At 44.1% G+C, this 24946-nt stretch overlaps 1 protein-coding gene across 1 annotated transcript in view; it reads right to left on the minus strand.

Annotated features, from left to right (window-relative positions):
• The window catches only part of CRELD1 (cysteine rich with EGF like domains 1), a 50390-nt gene that overhangs the window by 24991 nt on the left and 453 nt on the right, over positions 1-24946 (minus strand). Inside the window, exons 2-4 of the mRNA XM_073591964.1 lie at positions 11912-12066; positions 2615-2697; positions 287-397 (exon numbers count right to left, since the gene is read on the minus strand). Of these exons, the coding sequence (XP_073448065.1) occupies positions 287-397; positions 2615-2697; positions 11912-12043 (326 nt within the window). The 5' untranslated portion in view covers positions 12044-12066. The remainder of the gene's footprint in view (positions 1-286; positions 398-2614; positions 2698-11911; positions 12067-24946) is intronic.

Below are 24946 nucleotides of genomic sequence, written 5' to 3' on the forward strand. Positions count from 1 at the left end.
ATAATTCCCACCAACTGACACCAAAATATACATTTTTTCCGGTGTCTGCCCGTTTCCTTTGTGTACTCAAAAAACATACTGGCAGGTTAATAACCTTCTACCAAAATCAGCCCAAGAAGGTATGGTAGGAACAAAAGATTGCAAGCTCCTCTGAGGTGGGGACTGGTGGGAGAATTTCCCGAAATAATCCAATAAGCTGGTTGGTCAACAGAAAAAAAATTAAATAAAAATAATCAGATGTTATTACCAGCGTATATCCCAGTAAGATGATGATGATGATCCTCACCTCTTGAACCACCAAGTCTCCAGATGCTCCTCGTTCACCTCCAGCATTTTGTTACACTCAAAGTCGGACTGATCGCAAGCGTTTTCTATCACCTCCACCAGGCGCGTCTCACTGACAAAGACAAGATCACAAGATGTCACAACAGACAAAATTCTTATCCACTTGAGATCAAGGAAAAGGTCATCTTTGTTCAGGCATCATCAAAGGGTCACCATCTACTTCCAGGAAAGAGATGCCAGCTCAGAGATGGCTGGCACAGTTTTTGGCTGTATTTACAAATGTCTTACACAGATTGGCTCCGCTGAAGCCGCTCACATTGTGATTTGCTACAAAGTTACAATGTAAAGTCAGATAATTAGAGGCAGGTGAGACTAAGGAAAGGCTTTCTTTTACCTGCAGCAGAATGATGGCCTCATCTCAGCCTAGGCAAAGGTAGTAAGACTGGAGGCCAAGGACAGCCTTATAATAAGTTGATTTTTTTGATACTACTGCAGTATATTGTGACAGGTCAGGAATTTATGCAGATTTACAAACTTACTGAAAGGTCCACTTTAGGTATCTGCCAACAACCTAATAGTAACTAGGAACATCCTAAACCATCTAGTCAAAATCAGAAAGCCTGGCCTTCAAATTATTGTTGGTTGGCAATATCAGTTGAACTGGCCAGAATTAGAAATAGAATTGGAAAACTTAACATTAATAAGTCACCGGGACCAGATGGCTTGCACCCGAGGGTGCTTAGGGAACTCAGTCAAGTAATTGCCAGACCATTGTTCCTCATTTTTACTGACAGTCTACTGACTGGAATGGTACCAGCTGATTGAAGAAAAGCCAATGTAGCCCCAATATTTAAAAAAGGCCCAAAATACTGGGAATTACAGACCAGTTAGCCTAACATCAATAGTATGCAAGCTTTTGGAAGGGGATTACATACACACACACACACGCACGATTTTAGTAATGAAAACGATATCATTAGCAGTAATCAGCATGGATGCATGAAGAATCGTTCTTGCCAAACCAATCTATTAACCTTCTATGAGGAGGTGAGTTGCCCACTAGATAAAGGAAGGCCCGTAGACGTGGTGTATCTGGATTTTGCAAAAGCATTTGACACAATTCCCCATAAACGTTTAATGTACAAAATAAGGTCCGTTGGCATGGTTGATTGAAAACTGGCTACAAGGGTGAGTTCAGAGGGTGGTGATAAATGGGGAGTACTTGGAATGGTCAGGGGTGTGAAGTGGGGTCCCCCAGGGTTCTGTGCTGGGACCAATCTTATTAATTTATTCATAAACGATCTGGAGGATGGGGTAAACAGCTCAATCTCTGTATTTGCGGACAATACTAAGCTAAGCAGGGCAACAACTTCTCCGCAGGATGTGGAAATCTTGCAAAAAGATCTGAACAAATTAATGGGGTGGGCGACTACATGGCAAGAGGTTTAATATGAAAAATTTTTAAATAATGCATTTGGGTGGCAAAAATATGAATGCAATCTATACACTGGGGGGAGAAACTCTGGGGGAATCTAGGATGGAAAAGGACCTGGGGGTCCTAGTAGATGATAGGCTCAGCAATGACATGCAATGCCAAGCTGCTGCTAATAAAGCAAACAGAATATTGGCATGCATTAAAAGGGGGATCAACTCCAGAGATAAAACGATAATTCTCCCGCTCTACAAGACTCTGGTCCGGCCACACCTGGAGTATGCTGTCCAGTTCTGGGCACCAGTCCTCAGGAGGGATGTACTGGAAATGGAGCGAGTACAAAGAAGGGCAACAAAGCTAATAAAGGGTCTGGAGGATATTAGTTATGAGGAGAGGTTGCGTGCGCTGAACTTATTCTCTCTGGAGAAGAGACGCTTGAGAGGGGATATGATTGTAATTTACAAATACCGTACTGGTGAACCTACAATAGGGATAAAACTTTTTCACAGAAGTGAGTTTAACAAGACTCGTGGCCACTCATTAAAATTAGAAGAAAAAAGGTTTAACCTTAAACTGCGTATAGGGTTCTTTACTGTAAGAGCGGCAAGGACGTGGAATTCCCTTCCACAGGCAGTGGTCTCAGCGAGGGGAATCGATAGTTAAAAAAAAAAAAACTATTAGATAAGCACCTGAAAGACCACAACATACAGGGATATACAATGTAATACTGACACATAATCACACACATAGGTTGGACTTGATGGACTTGTGTCTTTTTTCAACCTCACCTCCTATGCAATTATGTAAGAAACTTGTTTGTTTCTTATGGCTAGTTTTCATTGGCTATACAATTTAAAATGGTGTGCTTTACTTTTATTCAAAAAGATCAGGAAATACCTGAATTCATATTTGGCTAGCTTTTTCTCCTCCCAGGCTGTGTTGCCTCCACCAAAGTTATGTCCAGCAGTCTTCTCGATGCCCTAAAAGTAAAAAAAGTGTATACAAATTAACTGATACACAGCATGCAATTCTCACAATAAGCAAAACTAAGAATGATAAATATACAAGGTGGTGTGTAGCTCAGCCACTCATACAAATCTCTGTTCTTGTTTTTGAAATACAATATATGTACAGTGGGGAAAATCATTTTTGATCCCCTGCAGATTATGTAAGTTTGTCCATTTACAAAGAAATGAAGGGTCTACAATTTTTATCATAGGTGTATTTTAAATGATAGAGACGGAATATCAACCAAAAATCCAGGAAAAAAAAAAAAATCCCCACACACACACACAATACAAATTGATTTGCAGTTCAGTGAGTAAAATAAGTATTTGATCCTCTACCAACCAATAATAATTCTGGCTCCCACAGACTGGCTACAGTATGTGTTTATGTGGTACACAGATTAGTCCTGTTAATTTAAGAAGGTGCTCCTAATGACAACTTATTATGTGTATCATGGGCAAGACCAAAGAGCTGTCAAAGGACACCAGGGACAAGATTGTAGACCTCCACAAGGCTGGAATGGGCTACAAGACCATCAACAAGAAGGAGACAACTATTGGAGTGATTATTTGCAAACGGAAAAAAATACTAAATAACCATCAATTGCCCTCGGTCTGGAGCTCCATGCAAGATTTCGCCTCATGGGGTAACGATGATCATGGGAAAAATGAGGGATCAACTAAAGGAGGAGCGTGTGAATGATCTCAAGGCACCACAGTCACCAAACAATTAGTAACACAATATGCAGCCATGGACTGAAATCCTACAACCCCCCTCCTCAAGAAGGCACATGTACAGTCTGTTTGAAGTTTGCCAATGAATATCTAGATGATTCAGAGAAGGACTGGGAGAAAGTGCTGTGCAATGTTGCCAACCCCCCCCCCCCCCCCCCCCCCCCGCCCAAGTGAAATTTACTGGCAGGACGCCAAAAAGTTACAAAAAAACCGTACCAATTTTTTTACTGGAAAAAGCCATGATATTTACTGACCGAGCCGCATTTTTTACTGTCACTGCAGGAAAAGTACCTAAAATGCCTGTTTTCAGTGCCAAACAGTGCAAATATCAATATTTAAACTAAAAAAAAAAAAAAAAAAAAAAAAAAAAAAACACCACACACCATATAGCTAGTGCTATTCGCAATGTGTTTAAGTTAAACAAAAGTCAAAAACCATATTTCTCCATTTACATGGAACGGAGGGGGTCAGAGGCTGCGTGGACTTGGTATGGGGCAGGGGGGGGGGAAGCGGGAGTTGTCAGAGGCTGCGTGGACATGGTATGGGGGGGGGGGGTGTGTTTCAGAGGCTGCGTGGACATGGCACGGGGTGGAGTGGGGAAATCGGGAGTTGTCAGAGGCTGCGTGGACATGGTACGGGGGGGAGGGTGTGTTTCAGAGGCTGCGTGGACATGGTATGGGGGGGGGGAGGGTGTGTTTCAGAGGCTGCGTGGACATGGCACGGGGTGGAGTGGGGAAATCGGGAGTTGTCAGAGGCTGCGTGGACATGGTACGAGGGGGTGGGGGGGGTCAGAGGCTGCGTGTGTAGTGTTCTCTATTTGAATGGCTCAGCTCTGCTCTAGCTGTCCTCCCTCCTCGGCTCAGGCTGATCAGCAAAATACAAAAATCAGTTTCTGACTGACCTGGGGGGGGGAGTGGACGGTCAGTCAGCGGCGCTCTGTTCAGCACTCCCTCTGTTCGAGGCAGTGACAGACAGACCTCCTCCTCCTCCGCTGTCACTGAGGTGAGATGCCGACAATAACAGAGCGCCTGATATTCAAAAATGGCGTCATCACGTCACTGCACATGCGCCCTCCTGGCCGAGCGTGTATGAGTTTTCCTGAGCTCTGCAGGCATTGGAACGGCGTATGCGCAGTTGCGCTGTGGGAGCCATCTTTTTTACGGGCACAGCTGCCCCTAATACATTTACGGGTGGCCCGAAAAGGCTGAAATTTACAGGCTGCCCGTAAATTAACGGGCGGTTGGCAACACTGGTGCTGTGGTCACGAGACCAAAATTTAGCTCTTTGGCATTAACTAAACTCGGCTTGTTTGGAGGAAGAAAAATGCTGATTATGACCCTAAGAACACCATCCCTACAGGGATTATGCTATGGGGATGTTTTTCTGCTAAAAGGTACAGGCCAACTTTGCCACATTGAGGGTGTGTGTGTGTCTTTGATAAGAACCTTCTTTCCTCAGCCAGAACACTAAAGATGGGTCGTGGATGGGTCTTCCAGCATGAGGATCACCCAAAACATACCCCCAAGGAAGCAAAAAAGTGGCTCAAGAAGAAGCACATTAAGGTCATGGAGTGGCCTAGCCAGTCTCCAGACCTTCATCCTATAGAACACTTATGGAGGGAGCTGAAACTTAGGAGTTGCCAAGTAAACCTTAAATAGGAAGTAGGCCACAGGGGGGGTTTTTTTGCGCTCCTGACCTGCAAAGTAAAAGGCATAACGTGCTACAAACCCTGGCAAAAATTATGGAATCACCAGTCCCTGACGATGTTCCTTCAGTTGTTTATTGTTGTAAAAAAAAAAAAAAAAGGATCACAGACATGCCCAAAATCTAAAGGCATTTCAAATGGCAACTTTCTGGCTTTAAGAAACACTAAAAAAAAAAAAAAAAAAAAAAAAAAAAAAATCAAGAAAAATAATTGCGGTGGCCAGTAACAGTTAGATTTATAGAACAAACACAGGGAATAAATTATGAAATCACTCAATTCTGAGGAAAAAATTATGGAATCACGAAAAACAAACAAAATAACACTCCAACACATCACTAGTACTTTGTTGTTCCACCTCTGGCTTTTATAACTGCTTGCAGTCTCTGAGGCATTGACTTAATGAGTGATAAACAGAACTCTTCATCAATCTGGCTCCAGCCTTCTCTGATTGCTGTTGCCAAATCATCTTTGCAGGTTGGAGCCTTGTCATGGACCATTCTCTTTAACTTCCACCACAGATTTTCAATTGGATTGAGATCAGGATTGTTTGCAGGCCATGACATTGACCTTATGTCTCTTTCTTCAAGGAATTTTTTCACAGTTTTTGCTCTATGGCAAGATGCATTATCATCTTGATAAATGATTTCATCATCCCCAAACATTCTTTCAATAGATGGGATAAGAATAAGGGATAAGAATCCAAAATTTCAATGTAAACCTGTGCATTTATTGAAGATTTAATGGCAGCCATCTCCCCAGTACCTTTACCTGACATGCAGCCCCATATCATAATTGACTGTGGAAATTTGCATGTTTTCTTCAGACAGTCGTCTGCATAAATCTCATTGGAACGGCACCAAACAAAAGTTCCAGCATCATCACCTTGCCCAATGCAGATTCGAGATTCATCACTGAATATGACTTTCATCCAATCATCCACAGTCCACGATTGCCTTTCCTTAACCCATTGGAACCTTGTTTTTTTGTGTTTAGGTGTTAGAGATGGCTTTCTTTTAGCTTTTCTGTATGTAAATCCCATTTCCTTTAGGCGGTTTCTTACAGTTCGGTCACAGATGTTGACTCCAGTTTCCTCCCATTTGTTCCTCATTTGTTTTGTTGTACATTTTCTGTTTTCAAGGCATATTGCTTTAAGTTTTCTGTCTTGACGCTTTGATGTCTTCCTTGGTCTACCAGTATGCTTGCCTTCAACCACCTTCCCATGTTGTTTGTATTTGGTCCATGTTTTAGACACAGCCGACTGTGAACAACCAACATCTTGTGCAACACTGCGTGATGATTTACCCTCTTTACCTACATACTAACAAGCAGATTTAATCTGATGCAGGTGTTAGTGTTTGTAATGAAAATTTACAGGGCGATTCCAGAATTTTTTCCTCAGAGTTGAGTGATTCCATAATTTATTCCCTGTGCTTGTTCTATAATATAAATCTAACTGTTACTGACCACCACAATTATTTTTCTTGACTTCTTTTAGTGTTTCCTAAAGCAAGAAAGTTGCCATTTGAAATGCCTTTAGTTTTTGGCCATGTCTGTGATCTGCTTTTTTTCTACAACAATAAACAACTGAAGGAACATCCTCAGGGACTGGTGATTCCATAATTTTTGGCAGGGGTTGTAGTATGCATCGTTTACTAGCACATTATGTGAAAATGACCAGCAAAAGAAGTCCTTCAACGATGCGTTGTCACTGCTGGAGGCCGCATCCATCTACATCAGTCTTCCCTCCGGGTCTACGGACTCCGGCTGTGTGACTGCGGGAGCCGCTGGTCATGGCACAGGGCTCTGAAGAAACAACACAGGCGGACGTTCCTTCAGAGCACATGCGCTGATGACCTCATCGGCTGCATATACAGTAAATTTCTCCTAAACAGAGATATTTACAGTACCTATAGGTATGCCTTATAGGCTCACCTATTAAGTACAATTAATCTATGGGAATTTACAATCAATTTAAGAATTTAGAGAAGATCTGTAAAGAAGAGTGGACCAAAATCCCTCCTGAGATGTGTGCAAACCTGGAAACCAACTACAAGAAACGTCTTACCTCTGTGATTGCCAACAAGGGCTTCTCCACCAAGTACTAAGTCATGTTTTGTTTGGGGATCAAATACTTATTTTACTCATGGAACCTCAATTTATAACATTTGTATCATGTGTTTTTCTGGATTTTTAGTTGAGATTCTGTCTTTATCATTTAAAATACACCTATGATACAAATCATACACCCTTCATTTCTTTGTTAGTGGGCAAATTTACAAAATCGGAAGGGGATCAAATTTTCCCCACTGTATACATTTTATATACACAAACACGCACAATTTATAACTTACAATACTGAAAATACGGTAGAGCAAAATGAATATGAAGTCAAATTTACAAGTAAACTTAGAATATAGACTCAAACTCTACGTTTACTGAAAAATATAGTTGACAAAACACACACACAATGTCTATGGTACAGTTTGTGGTCATCGTGACCTAAAAAAGGACAAGTTCACCTTTTGAGAAAAAAGAAATGCACATTCTTCCCCCCCCCCCGGGAAAAAATATGTGCATTTATTATTTCCTTAGGCTACTTTCAGACTTTCAGACTGGGGCGGGTGTCAGCGGTAAAGAGGTGCTATTTTTAGCGCTGCCTTACCGTTGTTTTAGTGGCGCTGGTCAGCCACTAGCGGCCGAAAAAGGGTTAAAACCGCCCGCAAAGCACCTCTGTGGTTTGGCGGTGCTGCCCCATTGATTTCAATGAGCAGGAGTGGTGTATACATCGCTCCTACAGTGCTGCGAAGATGCTGCTTGCTGGACTTTTTCGACCGTCCTACAAGCGCACCACTCCAGTGTGAAAGCCCTCAGGTGAGAGTGGGCTTGACAGGTGAGGCTCTTTACAGGCGCTATTTTTAGCGCTGTAGTGCATGTAAAGTGCCTCAGTGTGAAAGGAGCCTGGAAAGCATTGGATCAGTGGATCAGGGGTGCAAGCCATGCAGCTTCTAGCCTGTACCTGCATATGGGCTGACTGTTTACAAGCTGCAGGGCCTGTAAATGAAATATGAGCGCGCTCATAAGTGACCTTGCAGTCCATTCAGAACTACAGCGGCAAAGGCTGCAACTGTTGAAACATATTACATGTAACATGTTCCAAAAAGGTGAACTTATCCTTTAAGACACTTAAGCCCCGTACACATGGGCCGAATGTCGGGCGACGTTTGGCCCATGTTTATGCCCCTCGGCCGGCCTCTGTCGGACATGCATGCTGGAAAACCAGCAGCAGACCGGCTGAGAGGGCTGATCGCAATGTTCTGGCGGGGGGGGGGGGATGGGGGGGGAGCTGGACCATCCCCCTTTTAGAACCCAACAGCTCAGCAGTGGAGATCGCTGTACTGACGTTAGATCGTTAGTACAGCGGCTCCGACCAGAGCAAACTGTTTTTTTTTTTGTTGTTTGCGCGCGCGCGTGCGTGTGCGTGTGCGTGTGCGTGTGCGTGTGTGTGTGTGTTTTTATTTAGGCTGGCCATACATTATGCAATTTTCTTTCCTTCAAAACTCTGTGTGGTGGGTGAATCCCTCCCTCTGCGCTATTGTATTCTGACAGTGGGAGGTTCCTCTGCTGTCAGAATATAATGATCACTGCTGCTGGCTATAGTAGCCGGCAGCAGTAATCATAAGGAAAAAAAAAAAAAAAGGGAGAAGAAGAAAATACACACACGATAGATCAACTTCAGTACAACACGTCCAGCCTGCCTATAGATGGATCGATCCGTCTGTGGCCGGCTTTACACTTCCACTAACCTTGAAAATAAAGATGAATGACCACGCCTTATGTGAACAGATTCTGACCTCAAAATTTGTCATGCAAATGAAAAATAAAAAAGAGGTCTGATCATAGTAATCACCTATATACAAAATGGCCCACAGTCCAGACTGTAGAAGGATAGGCAAGCATAATCCAAGCAACCTCTGTGCAGCAGATCTTTTGGGTGAAGCAGAATACATGATAAATATGTGAGGTTTGCACTGACCTCCAGGTACCTTTATGTCATGGAAAAGAGTAGGTAAGTAGGCAGCGAGGCACTACCTGGGATGCTGAAGCAGCTGGGTAACTACTTTGTTTTTTTTTTTTTTATAGAGAAAATAATCAAATAAATACAGTGCATTATAAAAGTATTCATACCTTTTTGAAACGTTCCACATTTTGTCATGTTACAACCAAAAGCGTAGATAAATTTTATTGGGATTTTATGTGATAGACAAACACAAAGTGGCACATAATTGTGAAGTGGACAGAAAATGATAAAATGGTTTTCCAAATTTTTTACATATCAAATATCTAAAAAGTGTGGCATGCATTTGTATTCAGCCCCCCTTTACTAATACCTCCAACTAAAATCTAGTGGAACCAATTGCCTTTAGAAGGTGGCCTAATTATTAAATAGAGTCCCCCTGTGTGTAATTTCATCTCAGTATAAAAACAGCTGTTCTGTGAAGCCCTCAGAGGTTTGTTAGAGAACCTTAATGAACAAACAGCATCATGAAGGCCAAAGAATACACCAGACAGATCAGGGATAAAGTTGTGGAGAAGTTTAAAACAGGGTTAGGCTATAAAAAAAAATAATATCTCAAGCTTTGAACATCTCACGAAGCACTGTTCAATCTATCATCCGAAGATGGAAAGGAGTATGTGTTGGAAGGTAACATGTTTTAGTTCATGCTACAAGAGGTGTTTGAAATATGAACGATGGCTATACCAGACCTTTCCATCCTTGGGGGCTGTTTGGAATGTAACTGGCTACAAAGCTTTGAACGGTAACTTATCAGATTATTCATCTGAAAGAAGCAAGGTTGAACAAAAGCTTGGCTCCTGTCCATCTGGTGTGAGAACATGGAAATCCTTGATTAGCCCTCTGCAAGCAAGCTTGAAAAGGACCATAACTGACAAGATGATTGATGAATGTCCTGCTACAAAGATCAAAGGACCAACAGGCTTTGAAGATTGACCTAGGATACAGAGACATGATATATGGACAATGCTGCCCCTAGAGGCCAATACAGCAGGATGGACAGTAATATAATATATTGAGAAGGACTGCCCCAGAACTATTTTCATTCGTTAGAAACCAAAATGGGCAGGCAATGGGGTTGGGTCTGGATGGTGTATGGATGAAGATTAAAAGGGGCACACAGGAGGGAAGTTTGTCCCTTTTTGCTCTTGACTCGTGCCTGGTAGCTCTGAGCCGCATGGCTCTCTCTCAGTATCATCTCGAGCCCAGCCAAGGAGACTGCACGATAATTATCTTCTTTGATGTTCTTGTATTATGTGTTCTGTTACATGCTTTGTAATATCATTCTTTAGTATTTTCATGTTAGCGTTTTCCTATTTTCTTGGGAAATAAATAAGACGTTGTTATTAAGCAGTGTGTTTGTTTTCATAGCTAACCTCATATTATTGTGCTATCAACAGTAACCATCAGAGTTTTAATAGACTAGCTAAACTATAGGAATAGACAAATTAATACATATTTGGAATAAACAGAGGATATCCGTAATCACCTACGGATAATATTTAGAAGTTATTCCAATCCCAGATTTTATTTCAGTATGGCACAACTGCAAACCTACCAAGACATGGCCGTCCACCTAAACAAGCCGGGCAAGAAGAGCATTAATCAGAGAAGCAGCCAAGAGGCCCATGGTAACTCTGGAGGAGCTGCAGAGATCCACAACTCAGGTGGGAGAATCTGTCCACAGGACAACTATTAGTCGTGCCCTCCACAAATCTGACCTTTATGGAAGAGTGGCAAGAAGAAAGACATTGTTGAAAGCCATAAGAAGTCCCTTTTGCATTTTGCAAGAAGCCATGTGGAGGACACAGCAAACATGTGGAAGAAGGTGCTCTGGTCAGATGGCCTAAAAGAAAAACGCTATGTGTGGTGGAAAACTAACACTGCACATCACCCTGAACACGCCATCCCCACTGTGAAACATGGTGGTGGCAGCATCATGTTGTGGGGATGCTTTTCTTCAGCAGGGACAGGGAAGCTGGTCAGAGTTTATGGGAAGATGGATGGAGCCAAATACAGGGCAATCTTACAAGAAAACCTGTTAAGAGTCAGCAAAAGGCTTGAGACTGAGGTTCACCTTCCAGCAAGACAACGACCCTAAACATACAGCCAGATCTACAATGGAATGGTTTAGATCAAAGCATATTCATGTGTTAGAATGGCCCAGTTAAAGTCCAGACCTAAATCCAATTGAGAATCTGTAGCAAGACTTGAAACATGCTGTTCACAGACGCTCTCCATCCAATCGGACGGAGCTTGAGATATTTTGGAAAGAAAAATGGGCAAAAATTTCACTCTAGATGTGCAAAGCTGGTAGAGACATCCCCAAAAAGGACTTGCAGCTGTAATTGCAGTGAAAGGTGGATCTACAAATTATTGACTCATTTATCATTTTCCTTTCACTTCACAATTATGTGCCACTTTGTGTTGGTCTATCACATAAAATCCCAATAAAATACATTTATACTTTTTGTTATAACATGACAAAATGTGGAACATTTCAAAGGGGTATAAATACTTTTTCAAGGCACTGAAAAAGTTAACTATTGTGACCAACCCTGGTAATGTTATGGTCTGCATGTAAAATATAAATAAGGCATCTGAAATGGGGGGAAAAAAAAAAAAGTATTACATAACGATATACAATAATGGGCTGAACATTTGGAATTTCTCACCCGAACAAAATTGTTGACCAAGTTCATACAAGTCATGCACGGCTCTTGCTTGGCAGCGCTGATGTTGGACAGTACCAGAAGGAAGTACAACGTCCCAACAAAGTACCCCATCAGTCCTGACCGATGATCCATTATGAAGAGGCAACAGCAATGCACTGAATTATGAAAAGAAAAACATTAGAAACATTAGATTAGAGTGCTTAAAGTGCTATTAAAAAGTTCTTTATTTTATTTATAAATAACAAACATGTCATACTTACCTGCTCTGTGTAGTGGTTTTGCACAGAGCAGCCCGAATCTTCTCGGGTCCCACTCCGACACTCCAGGCTCCTCCCCCTTGACCAGTGCCCCCCCCAATAGCAAGCCACCTGCAGACATCAATACTTCCTATACACTGCTGAGAGGTGCACCAATAGCTGACAGACAGTTATAGAAAAGGGAAGTTCTGCTATTCCTAGGATTTCAAAGGACAACTTGACCCTTTCCAGAGTCAAGGCAGCCAAATTATTTATATATATATATATACACACATACACACACACACACACACACCCCCCCTCTTTAAAATCAGGGGAAAATCGTGGGTGCGTGTATTCACCGCTCCTTCACCGCTCCTGCCCATTGAAATCAATGGGACAGCGCGGCTATACCGCGGTAATACCGCGGCTATAGCCGCGCTGTACAAGGGATTTTAACCTTTTCGGCCGCCAGCGGGGGTTAAAACCGCATCGCTAGCGGCCGAATACCGCTGCAAGAACGACGGTACAGCAGCGCTAAAAATAGCGCTGTTGTACCGCCGACGCCCCATGGTCCCAGTGTGAAAGGGGCCTTATTCTCTCTGGAGAAGAGACGCTTGAGAGTGGATATGATTTCAATTTACAAATACTGTACTGGTGACCCCACAATTGGGATTAACTCTTTTGTGGAAGGGAGTTTAACAAGACCCGTGGCCACTCATTAAAATAAGAAATGAGGTTTAACCTTAAAACATGCAACATTTTACTGTAAGAGCGGCAAGGATGTGGAATTCCCTTTCACAGGCGGTGGTCTCAGCGGGGAGCAACGATAGTTTCAAAAAACTATTAGATAATCACCTGAACGACCACAACATACAGGGATATACAATGTAATACTGACATAGAATCACACATAAGTTGGACTTGATGGACTTGTGTCTTTTTTTCAACCTCACCTACTATGTACTATGTAATGCAGCGTGGAATGGAGGCCCGGGTTGCTTTAATAGCGGCCTTCAGCTCATCTACACTGACACCAGCTGTAGTCCACTTCTTGGGAATCTCCCCCAAATTCTTGCTGCGGTTATCCCTGTTTGTGCACATTTTTCTACCTCACTTTTTCCTTTCACTCAACCTTCCATTATTATGCTTGGATACAGCACTCTGAACAGCCAGCTTCTTTACCAATGACCTTTTGTGACTTACCCTGAATCTATATAAGAGTTTCACTTTTTAAATTGAATTACTGAAATAAAATTAACTTTTTGATGATATTCAAATTTTTTGAGATACACCTGTATATGCTGCTTAACCACTTGCCAACCAGCCGCCGCAGTTTTACTGCGGCAGAATGGTGCGGCTGGGCGAAACGACATTATGCAACGTTGCTGCACCCTGTGGCCACTTGGGGCGCCCGCTGCTCGCCCCCGGAGCCAATGCGAGTGCCCGGCGGTCTCGATCACCGCCGGGCTCCCGCGATCGCTGGTTACACACCGAGAACCGGGATCTGTGTGTGTAAACACACAGTTTCCGGTTCTCTGAGGGGAGAAGAGACTGATCGTCTGTTCATACAAAGTATGAACAGCGATCTGTCACCTCCCCTACACAGTCCCCTCCCCCCTTCCATTAAAACACAGAGAGGGAACATAATTAACCCCTTGATCGCCCCCTAGTGTTAACCCCTTCACTGCCAGTGACATTTTTACAGTAATCAGTGCATTTTTATAGCACTGATCGCTGTATAAATACCAATGGTTCCAAAAATGTGTCAAAAGTGTCTGGTGTGTCCCACATAATGTCGCAGTCCCGATAAAAATTGCAAATCACCGCCATTACTAGTAAAAATGCCATAAAACGATCCCCTATTTTGTAGACGCTATAACTTTTGCGCAAACCAATCAATAAACGCCTACTGCAATTTTTTGTTATCAAAAATATGTAGAAGAATACATATTGGCCTAAACTGAGGAAAAACCAAGTTAGACTTACCGGTAACTTGTTTTCCAGAAGTCTTTCAGGACAGCACCTGAGAGATAGCGACTCCACCCACCGGAAACAGGAAACACCTTCTTCCTCCAAACTTTAAAGGGAGGCGCCTCCCTACCATACCTCAGTTGTAGTAGAGAAGACCTCCGGCCCCGGCTGGAACACATAAACACATACGTTAGTCACAGCATAGTATATGCAATACAATAGGGCGGGATGTTGCTGTCCTGAAAGACTTCTAGAAAACAAGTTACCGGTAACTCTAACTTGGTTTTTCCCAAGGCGTCTTTCAGGACAGCACCTGAGGAGGATAACAGACTTAACCCCTTAGGGCGGGACAACAGCTTGCAGGACTTTTCTGCCAAACGCCTGATCATTAGCAGATGTGAGGTCCAGCCTGTAATGTTTCACGAATGTGTGAAAACTCGACCATGTTGCCGCCTTGCAGATTTGTTCAGGGGTGGCACCAGCTCTCTCTGCCCAAGTGGCCGCTAATGTTCTTGTTGAGTGTGCAGAAATTCCTGCTGGAGGAGACACACTTGCATGCGAATAAGCCTCTGAAATGGCTAACTTCAGCCACCTTGCTAAAGAGATTTTAGAAGCCTGGCAACCTTTCCTGTTGCCCGAAAATAGCACAAACAGAGAATCTGAACGTCTAAAGAGCTTTGTCCTTTCCAAGTAACATAACAAAACTCTTCTAACATCCAACATGTGAAAGCAAGTCTCCTTCTCCCCTACTGGGTTGGGGCAGAAGGTCGGAAGTACAATGTCCTGAACACGATTTTGTACTGAAGCTACCTTTGGTAAGAATTTCTGATCTGTTCTAAGTATAACCCTATCTGGGAAGATAGATAAATAGGGTTCCTTAACTGATAAAGCATTAAGCTCACTGATCCTGCGTGCAGAGACCATGGCAATCAGAAACACAGACTTAAAAGTGAGATATCTGAGTGGCGCTTCTTCCAAAGGTTCAAAGGGACTCCTTGTTAGAGACTGGAGGACTATCGACAGATCCCATTTGGGAAACAACTTAAGTGGTGCTGGTCTGGATCTCGTAAGGGATCTGAAAAATCTGGTTACCAATGGATCTGAGGCCACCGATCTTTCTAGGAACACTGCTAGCGCAGCCACCTGTACCTTCAAGGTACTAACTGCTAGTCCCTTGTCAGCACCAACCTGTAAACATTCCAGAATGGTAACAAGACTCCCTGGGTCCTGGTCAGATGAATTACACAATGTATTGTAAACCTTCCAGACCTTGGAATAGATATTTCTAGTCACCCTTTTCCTATTGGATAATAGCGTTGAGATTAACGGGTTGGAAAAACCTTTGCTCCTTAAGAGCTGCTCTTCAGATACCAGGCTGTGAGCGCCAAAGTGGCTACCTCTGGGTGATTTACTGGCCCCTGAAATAGTAAATCGTGCCTGAGGGGCAGATGCCAATAAGGCCTGACCGCCATTTTCAGAACGGTTGAAAACCAAGCCCTTCTTGGCCAAAAAGGCGTGATTAGGATAACCGGTACCGTTTCCCTTTGAATTTTTCTTAATACTAAGGGAATTAACTGGAATGGGGGGAAAGCGTAGCAGAGATGGAATCTCCATGGATACGCCAAGGCATCTGTTCCTAGTGACCCGTCGTGATTGCTTAGGGAAAAAAAATTGCGGAACCAAGGCATTCTCCTTTGAGGCGAACAGGTCCACCTCTGGCAGCCCCCACTTCTCGACAATCATGGCGAAAACCTCTGGGTTCAGCGACCATTCTGCTTCCCGAATGGGGTTTCTGCTCAGGAAATCCGCCACCCCGTTCAGGGATCCCTTTAGATGGACTGCTGATAAAGACAGCAAGTGTCCTTCTGCCCAACGAAGAATGCTCATGGCTAGTACTTGCAGCGATTTGCTCCTTGTACCTCCCTGCCTGTTTATATAAGCCACGGCCGTGGCATTGTCTGTTAGTATTTGAACATGCTGGGCCCGAAGCCCCTGAGCAAATGACTTCAGAGCCAAGTCGATCGCCTTGAGCTCTCTCCAGTTTGAGGACTTGGTCGCCTCTTTCCTGGACCAGTTTCCCTGAGTGAAACCCTTTTCTAGGTGGGCTCCCCAACCCCAGGAACTGGCATCGGTTGTCAGCCTTTTTTCGATTGGAAAGGCCCAGACTAACCCCTCCGATAGGATATCCTGCCTTTTCCACCACCATAGTGACCTCTTCACTTGGGCTGGAACTCTTACCTCTGAGTCTAGGGATTCCAAATTGTGATCCCAAGATCTCAGAAGAAAAAGCCTGCAGATGTCTGAAGTGTAGTCTTGCCCACTGAACAGCTGGCATTGACGAAGTCAGAACACCCAGGGCTGACATGACCAATCTTACCGTCAGCTGCTGGTTGGTCTGCAAGAAAGACACTGTATCCTGGATTTTTCCTTTCTTCTCTGAAGGAAGAAAAATTTTTTGGCTTACCGAATTTATTATATACCCTAGAAACCGAATCTCCTGAGATGGTTCCAGGGAAGATTTTTGGAGATTTAGGATCCAACCTAGAGACTCCAGATGGCTGCATGCTCTGCTTAAATTGCTCCTCAATTCCTCTCTTGAGGGGGCGAAAAATAGCAGATCGTCTAAGTAAGGAATTACTGCGATTCCCTGAAGACGCAGCGGAGCTAGGGCCTCTGCCATTACTTTGGTGAAAATTCAGGGTGCGGATGATAGCCCGAAGGGTAGGGCTCTGAATTGCAGATGCTGAATTCTGCCTTCCAACCTTACCGCCAACCTGAGAAACCTCTGGGACTGGGATGAGATTGGAATCTGCAGGTATGCATCCTTTAGATCCACTGACGCCATGAAACAACCTGGAGTCAGAAGATTTCTGGCGGTGAAAATTGAGTCTATCTTGAACCTTCTGTATTTGATGGCTCTGTTTAGTGGCTTTAAATTGAGAATTAAACGAAATATTCCTGTTGGTTTTTTTACCAGGAAGACATGTGAATAGAAGCCCTCGTGCCATTCTTCTGGTGGCACTGGGATTACTACACCCTGTTGCATCAGTTCCTCCAGAGAGGATTTCATGGCCAGGGCCCTTATTGGATCTCGAGGAGCATTTGTTACCAGAAACCTTCTTGGGGGGCTTCTGGAAAACTCGAGAGTATAACCCTGCGAGAGAGTGGTCAGAATAAACTGATTTGAAGTTATCCCTGACCACTGCGGAAGAAACTCTTGTAATCTTCCGCCGACCCGCAGAGATGAGTCATTGTGAGTTTTCGGCCTGTGAAGGAGGACGGAAGAGAATTCCGCCTTTGCCCTTCGCCTTTTGCGTGGACCAATTTTTTCTCCTGCCCTGAAACTTATTTTCCTGCTGTTGCTGTTGAGTTTTTTGAGGTCGAAAAAGACGTTTTGGGGTCTGCTTTTTCTTTTTGACCGGGAAGGACTTCTTCTTATCGGCAGTTCTGTCTAGGATATTATCTAGATCAGGGCCAAAAAAAAGGTCACCTGAAAAGGGAATACCACAAAGTTTACTCTTTGAAGCTGTATCACCTGGCCAGGTTTTTAACCATAAAGCTCTTCTCGCAGCATTTGCTAAAGCTGCAGACCTAGCTGACATTTTGATAGCTTCAGCCGAAGCATCTGCAATATAAGCAACCGCAGAAATCAGGGTAGGAAAGGAATCTAAGATCTCCTGCTTGGGGGAATCTGCCACTATATGAGATCTAAGTTGGTTCACCCAGTATTCCAGATTCCTGGCTACACAGGTTGTGGCCATTGCTGGTTTTAAATTGCTCATGATTGATTGCCATGATCTCTTGAGCAAAAGATCCATGCGTTTGTCCATTGGATCCCTTAGAACACCCATGTCTTCAAAAGACAGGTCTGTGGATCTTGAGACCTGTGAAAAAGCCGCATCCAACCTGGGCACCTTATTCCACACCGCAGAAGGGTCCTCCTCAAAAGGGAAGCCCCTTTTGTGGGCTCTGGAAAAAAAAGGGCTTTTTCTCTGGATCTTGCCATTCTTTAGTAATGGCGTCAGAAATGACCGAATGAACCGGAAATGTTCGCCCCTTAGGCTCATTTAACCCTGCATACATGCGGTCATGAAGAGATAACTCCTTCTTTTCCTCACTTAAGCCAAGTGTAACATGGATAGCCTTAAGGAGTCCGTCTACCTCCTCTAGGGAAAGCTTAAATTTGGAAGGAGCCACCTCCGCTTCCTCACCCTCCTCCTCCGAATCTTTAACGGAAGGAGTAGGGGACTGCTCTTCCCTGATAGAGGGGCCTTCAGGTAAAGCTTCTACCACGGGGAAAGAAATAGAACCCTGGGAAGCCTCAGAAGTGGATGGCTGACTAGCAGCTGGATTAACTAAAGAGTCACGAAAAGTCTGAATCGTGGCGTATAGTTCCTTCTTTACAGAGGCAACCAGATCATCACAAACCGAAGCTGATTCCTCCTTAACTAAAGAAGTGATGCATGTACTGCATAAGACTTTTTTCCAATTTTCTCCCATTTTGGCCCTGCAAGAAGGACATCTCTTTTTTGGGTCAGAGCTTTTAGCCTGTGAGAGAAAAAAAACGAAAAAGGGAAAAAACCAGGGGATCTTTTAGTGAGACCCGGTCTCAGCTACACAAGAATCACCCACAGGTGCACTAAGAAGAAACCAGTCAGCCTCTAGTGCCCGGACAGGCCCCTTGCCACTAGGAGGTAAGAAAAAAGAAAATAGACCAAACCCAGGAAAAGGAAGAAATGCAGACTTAAACTGCTGCTCCTACCTGAGCTTTACTGGCGCCTGTGCCTGTCCCCACCGCTGCAGACACTGAGTCCTCCATCTCTGGTGTGCAGCTCCTCACTTGTGGCTTCATATGCCGCTTCCGGACTCCCATAGTGCATCTGCACCGGACCGGAAACGGAAGTAGGCGCCAGTTCCTGTCCTCCCTCCTCCCCCTTGCATCCACGCCGGAAATGACGCTTCTGCTGACCCAGTGACCCGCCTTGTCACTTCCGCCGCGCCTGCCGGCCAAAACACATGGCGGCGGCGCACGCGCACCGCCGCTCCTATGACCGCGCGGATCACCGGGTCTACGGCTCTCACCGAGCACCAGGGGGGGGGGGAAGAGGAGCCCGATTGCTACCGCTGCAAAGGCTTGGGTAGTCCGGGTGGACAGCGGGTCTCCTAAAGGAGGAATAAAAGAAAGGAAGCCCCATCTCCCAGGAGCATCTGAGAGACCCTGACTCCCCTTCAAAAAGATGTTCCCTCCGGGCCGGAGGAAACACAAAAACTGAGGTATGGTAGGGAGGCGCCTCCCTTTAAAGTTTGGAGGAAGAAGGTGTTTCCTGTTTCCGGTGGGTGGAGTCGCTATCTCTCAGGTGCTGTCCTGAAAGACGCCTTGGGAAAGAAATTTTTTTTCTATATTTTTTGGGAATATTTATTATAGCAAAAAATGTTTTTTTTTTTTTTTTTTTTTTTTAATTATTGCTTTTTTTTTGTTTATAGCACAAAAAATAAAAACCACCAAAAGAAAGCTCTATTTGTGGGGAAAACAACAAAAAAAAAATTATCAGTTAAAGCGACGCAGTGCAGAATCGCAAAAAGTGCTCTGGTCAGGAAGGGGGTAAAACCTTCCAGGGTTAAAGCGGTTAAATTGTATGCAAATCCTGTCTTACAGGTAATACTTATTGCCACTGAACCATCCCACTCTTCACTACTGGTTGGCGAGGATGGCCATCATATTTAAAATGTAACTAAAAGCCAAATTCTTTTTTTTTTTTTGGATAGAGTGGAGAGGGATTAGAACCCCTGTCAGTTTTTATTGCTGTCTGTGCCCCTGGTAGACTCACCCTCTCCATTTCTCCTGTTTACCATTAATGGTACAAGTAAAAGCCCAAAGTTGGGGTTGGCATCAGAACAGCAATAGGAGGAATCTTCCAATGGGGATACCGGTTCTGGTGACAAGGGATTCCTTCACCTTGGAAGGATCTTCTCTCTTTTCATGTTTTGGCCTTTGGGACAGGAAGTAAAGGGGGCAAACATGACAAAGAAAAACCTGACTGGTTATAACCATCCCTTACTCTATCCAAAATGAAGAAAAGAAAATTGCCTTGAGTTACACTGTAAAGATCAATGGGGAGGCTCCCAATGCAAGAGAACGCAAGGCAAGGGACTGCGAGATGACAAAACCAGGTGGTTGAAGTCTATTTTTAACTCCGCTGCCTGATAGAAACCAGGCAATGGCTGCTTGACAGCCCCATATGTATTGCTGCAAAGCTATGCTTAATGGGAAACAGAAAAAGAAAATGTAGCATTCAAAAGGTAGTATTTGCTTGCCTCCTGAATGGGTCCACATGGCTGTGGGGTGGGGGTGGGGGGAGATTTACTAAAACTGGAGAATGCAAAATCTGGTGCAGCTCTGCAGAGAAACCAATCATCTTCCAGGTTTTTTTTTTTTTATCAAAGCCTAAATTGAACAAGCTGAAGTTAGAAGCCGATTGGCTACCAGGCACTGCTACACCAGATTCTGAGAGCTCCAGTTTTAGTAAATCTCCCCCCTGTATCCTTTGGATTGAAGAGCCTGTTCAGTGCAAAATCCCTCTTCTAACAGGCAAGAAAAAGGCGTTGCGGGACAGCCACTTCATCCACCAATGGTCAGAGGTCAACAACTAGGCCCATATGAAGGAGGCCCTACAGGAAGAGTCAAAATTAGCAATTTAACGGTTTATATCTCTGGATCTACTGATGGTTTAGAGTAGAAAACCATTCAATCTCAACCAGGGTTCCTCAAGTTGTGGCTAACTGACCTCTCATCTGATGGCACCTTTAGAGTTCCAGGTCCAAAGCCACTTGGCAGAGCCAGTGATGGTGGCATTCTGGCCACCACTACAAGGAAGGCCTTCCTCCCACTGACCTCCTACAACGTAAGGGGCATTTTCCCCAATGTCCTCTGATGGACTACTCTTCAGGGGTTCCCCGATACCTTAAAATTATTTCAAGAGTTCCTCTGGGGGCAAAAAAGGTTGAGAAAGGCTGACTTAGATACTGAAGATAACCTCTGCTACAATGATCTCTCGTGAAATCCTCCTGTACTGTATATGCAATACAACATGGATACTTTGTACATCTTTTATTCTTTTACGATTATGTGATAACATGGGCATGCCAATAGAGTGACACTTTTCTACTTTGTATACATTACATTCTTTTACCATTATTAGACATCATATACAATCAGGTCTTGGTGGTGCGTTTCATTACTCAGAGTCCTGTGCTGCTGATTGCTGGGTGAGTACGGCCTGAGGTCTCGGTGGACTCAGATGCAGAGATGTAAATTGCTACTTAAGTATTTATTAGGAAAGCAGAGCCCAAAGGGACCAGACTGACAGATGTGCTCCATGAGCCGACACAGACTAGGTACCTGCTATGCCGACATACAGCAGCCATTGCTTCTCCTGTACACAAAGGATTATTCTGCCCAAAACTGATATTTCTGATACAGGCGGAGGCAGCTACCTGCTGGCTTCCTATATCTCTAGGGGGGGGGGGGGGGGGGGGCCTGTGATAAGATCTCATTGCCATTGTTGTTCCTGGCGCTGCTCTCCGCGTCATCATATTTAATGGCCAGGCCAAGAGAGTCTCACCTACTGCGTAAAGCTGACCATACACCCCATCTTCAGTCCCCTAAACACTGTTCATATACATAACAATCTGACTGTCCAATCACTGTACAATCTCTCAGATTTACCAAAATGGAGTCCCCCCTTACATCAGAAAAGGTGCACCAATGCCAAATATCCTGGCCATCCCTTTTGAACCCCGCTGCCGTGATGGCCCAGTGGCCGCCTGCGGTTATCTGTTGTGCAGGGACAACGGTCATCAAACATACACCGTTCAGCCATAACAACATGACCACAGACAGGTGAAGTAAATAACATTGTTTATCTTGTTATAATAGCACCTAAAAGTGGGATATATTAGGCAGCAAGTGAGCATGTTGTCCCTGAAGTTGAAAGCAGGCAAAAAAGGAAAGGGTAAGGATTTGTGCGCCTTTGACAAAGGCCAAATCGTAATGGCTGGACGACTAGACATCACAACTCCAAAACTGCAGCTCCAGTGGGATGCTTCCAGTCTTCAGTGGTCAGGACCGATCAAAAGTAGTCCATGGAAGGGGAACGGGTGACAGGATCATGGGCGACCAAGGCTCACTGATGCACAGGCTGGCCTGTGTAGCCTGATCCAATAGAAGAGATACTGTAGAACAAATTGCTGAAAAGGGTAGTGCAGGTTCTGATAGAAAGGTGTCAGAACACACAGTTTGTTGTGTATGGGGGCTGACTCGTGTCCACAGCCAAACACACCTTCAATGGGCATGTGTGCATCAGAACTGGACCACGGAGCAATGGAAGAAGGAGGCCTGGTCTGGTGGATTCAAGAACGGTGTGAGGAACACAACAATGAGTTTGAGGTGTTGACTTGGCCTCCGGATATCAATCCAATCGAATAACTGTGAAATGTGCTGGGAAAAAAAAAACAAGGCCAGTCCATGGAGGCCCCACTTCAAAACTTACAGGATTTAAGGGATATGCTACTGACGGCCTGGTGCCAGATACCACAGCAGAGGTCTTGCGGAATCCATGCCTTGATGGGTCAGGGTTTATTTGGCAGCAAAAAGGGGGAACTGCTCAATATTAGGTGGGTGGTCAAGTTATAGTCATGTTGCGGCGAGAGGTCACGTTGAGTTGTGGCGGGCCGCCGTGTTGGGGCCATGTCGCGGCGGGCCGCCGTGTTGAGGCCATGTCGCGGCGGGCCGCCGTGTTGAGGCCATGTCGCGGCGGGCCGCCGTGTTGAGGCCATGTCGCGGCGGGCCGCCGTGTTGAGGCCATGTCGCGGCGGGCCGCCGTGTTGAGGCCATGTCGCGGCAGGCCGCCGTGTTGAGGCCATGTCGCGGCGGGCCGTCGTGTTGAGGCCATGTCGCGGCGGGCCGTCGTGTTGAGGCCATGTCGCGGCGGGCCGTCGTGTTGAGGCCATGTTATGGCGGGCCGTCGTGTTGAGGTCATGTTATGGCGGGCCGTCGTGTTGAGGTCATGTTATGGTGGGCCGTCGTGTTGAGGTCACGTTATGGTGGGCCGTCGTGTTGAGGTCATGTTATGGTGGGCCGTCGTGTTGAGGTCATGTTTAGGGCCGAAACAACTAATCGATTAATCGACAACTAATCGATTATGAAATTAATCGATTACTATTTTCATAATCGATTAATCGGCCAGTAACATAATGGGGTTAAAAAAAAGCTAAAATTAGCCCTTTATAGTACAAAAAGAGCAAATAATCTCTACTGTAAACATTACTTTCACTGTTGCACAGTAAAAAAAACGAAAGGCTAAATTTTTTTTTTTTTTAACTCCATTATGTTACTAAATGTCTTAGGCCTGGTTCCCACCCATGTGTTTTTTTTGGTGCTTTTTGCAGAAATGCACTACAGTTCATTTAACGTTCACATCTATGCTTTTTTTCAGCTGCTGTGTATTTGGAAAGGGTCAAGGACCTTTTTTAATGCAAAGCGGTGCTTTTTTGGTTCAATATACTTCAATGGAGAAGCTGCAGAAAAGCATATAATATTACAGTTCTGTTTGAAAATCTGCAAAACAGTCTAGAATTTTTTTTTTTCTTTAAATAAAAAAATTTGATCTGAGTCTGTTGATATTTACAAGATTCAACCTCTAATAGTATATAGAGTATATCTCTTCTGTCTGTTATTCTCAGAGAGGATTAAAGATTTTACTCCCTAACCATATAGTTGGTTATTTTATATTTACCCCTGCGTATAGAGATATTTAGGAATAAATGTCCTTTTTTTTTTTTTTTTAAAACTTTACATATTAACTAAATTATACACCACACTTTTTTGTAAGGTTATTAACCGATTAATCGAAACAATAATCGGCCAACTAAACGATTATGAAAAAAATCGTTAGTTGCAGCCCTAGTCATGTTATGGTGGACCATCATGCTGTGGTGAGTGGTCACGTTGTGGTGGGTGATCATGTTGAGGTGTTGTGGCAGGTGGTCACATTGTGGCTGAACGAGTCCTAAAATAACAGTCATAGGTGATAAGTCACAAAAGGTGTGAATGAAGCCTAATGGGCAAATACACATGGACCGCGTCGTATAGCGTTGGTGATAAAAGGGTCAGCTGTGGTGTTGGGTGTGTGGAGCTCATGTGAGGTGGGTAGGTAGGTAAGTAGCTGGGTGGACACACTCAGTGATAATAAAGACATTTATTTGAATCAGACGTCCAACACACCATAGAAGGCTCCGGTCCTATTTCTCATCATATAGTAGAGCTGCAAGATTAATCGTTAAAAGATTGTGATCTCGATTCAACCCCCATTACAATCTTTACCCGACATTTCCTTGATTCTGTGTGACAAGTGCAGAGCCGTTCAGAGCTGTCATAAGGGGGGGGGGGAGCAACGTTTATCAACATTCCTCAGAGCTGGGAGATAGAGAAGAGATACAATGTATCTCTCGGTCCTTTTAAACCAAAGGAATGAACTTTGGTCTGTAAATGAAGTCAGTTTAACCACTTAAAGACTAAACCTTTTTCTGACACTTGATGTTTACAAGTTAAAAATCTGTATTTTCTGCTAGAAATTATTTAGAAACATTATTTACTTTTTTTAGCAGAGACCCTAGAGAATAAAATGGCGGTTGTTTCGATATTTTATGTCACACTGTATTTGTGCAGTGGTCTTTCAAACACATTTTATTGGGGGAAAAAATACACTTCAATGAAAAAGAAAAAACACTCTACACCCCACACAGTAAATTAAGCCCAATTTTTTGT

Source organism: Aquarana catesbeiana, linkage group LG07 (assembly GCF_042186555.1).
Source record: "Aquarana catesbeiana isolate 2022-GZ linkage group LG07, ASM4218655v1, whole genome shotgun sequence".
Classification (NCBI taxonomy): Eukaryota; Metazoa; Chordata; class Amphibia; order Anura; family Ranidae; genus Aquarana; species Aquarana catesbeiana.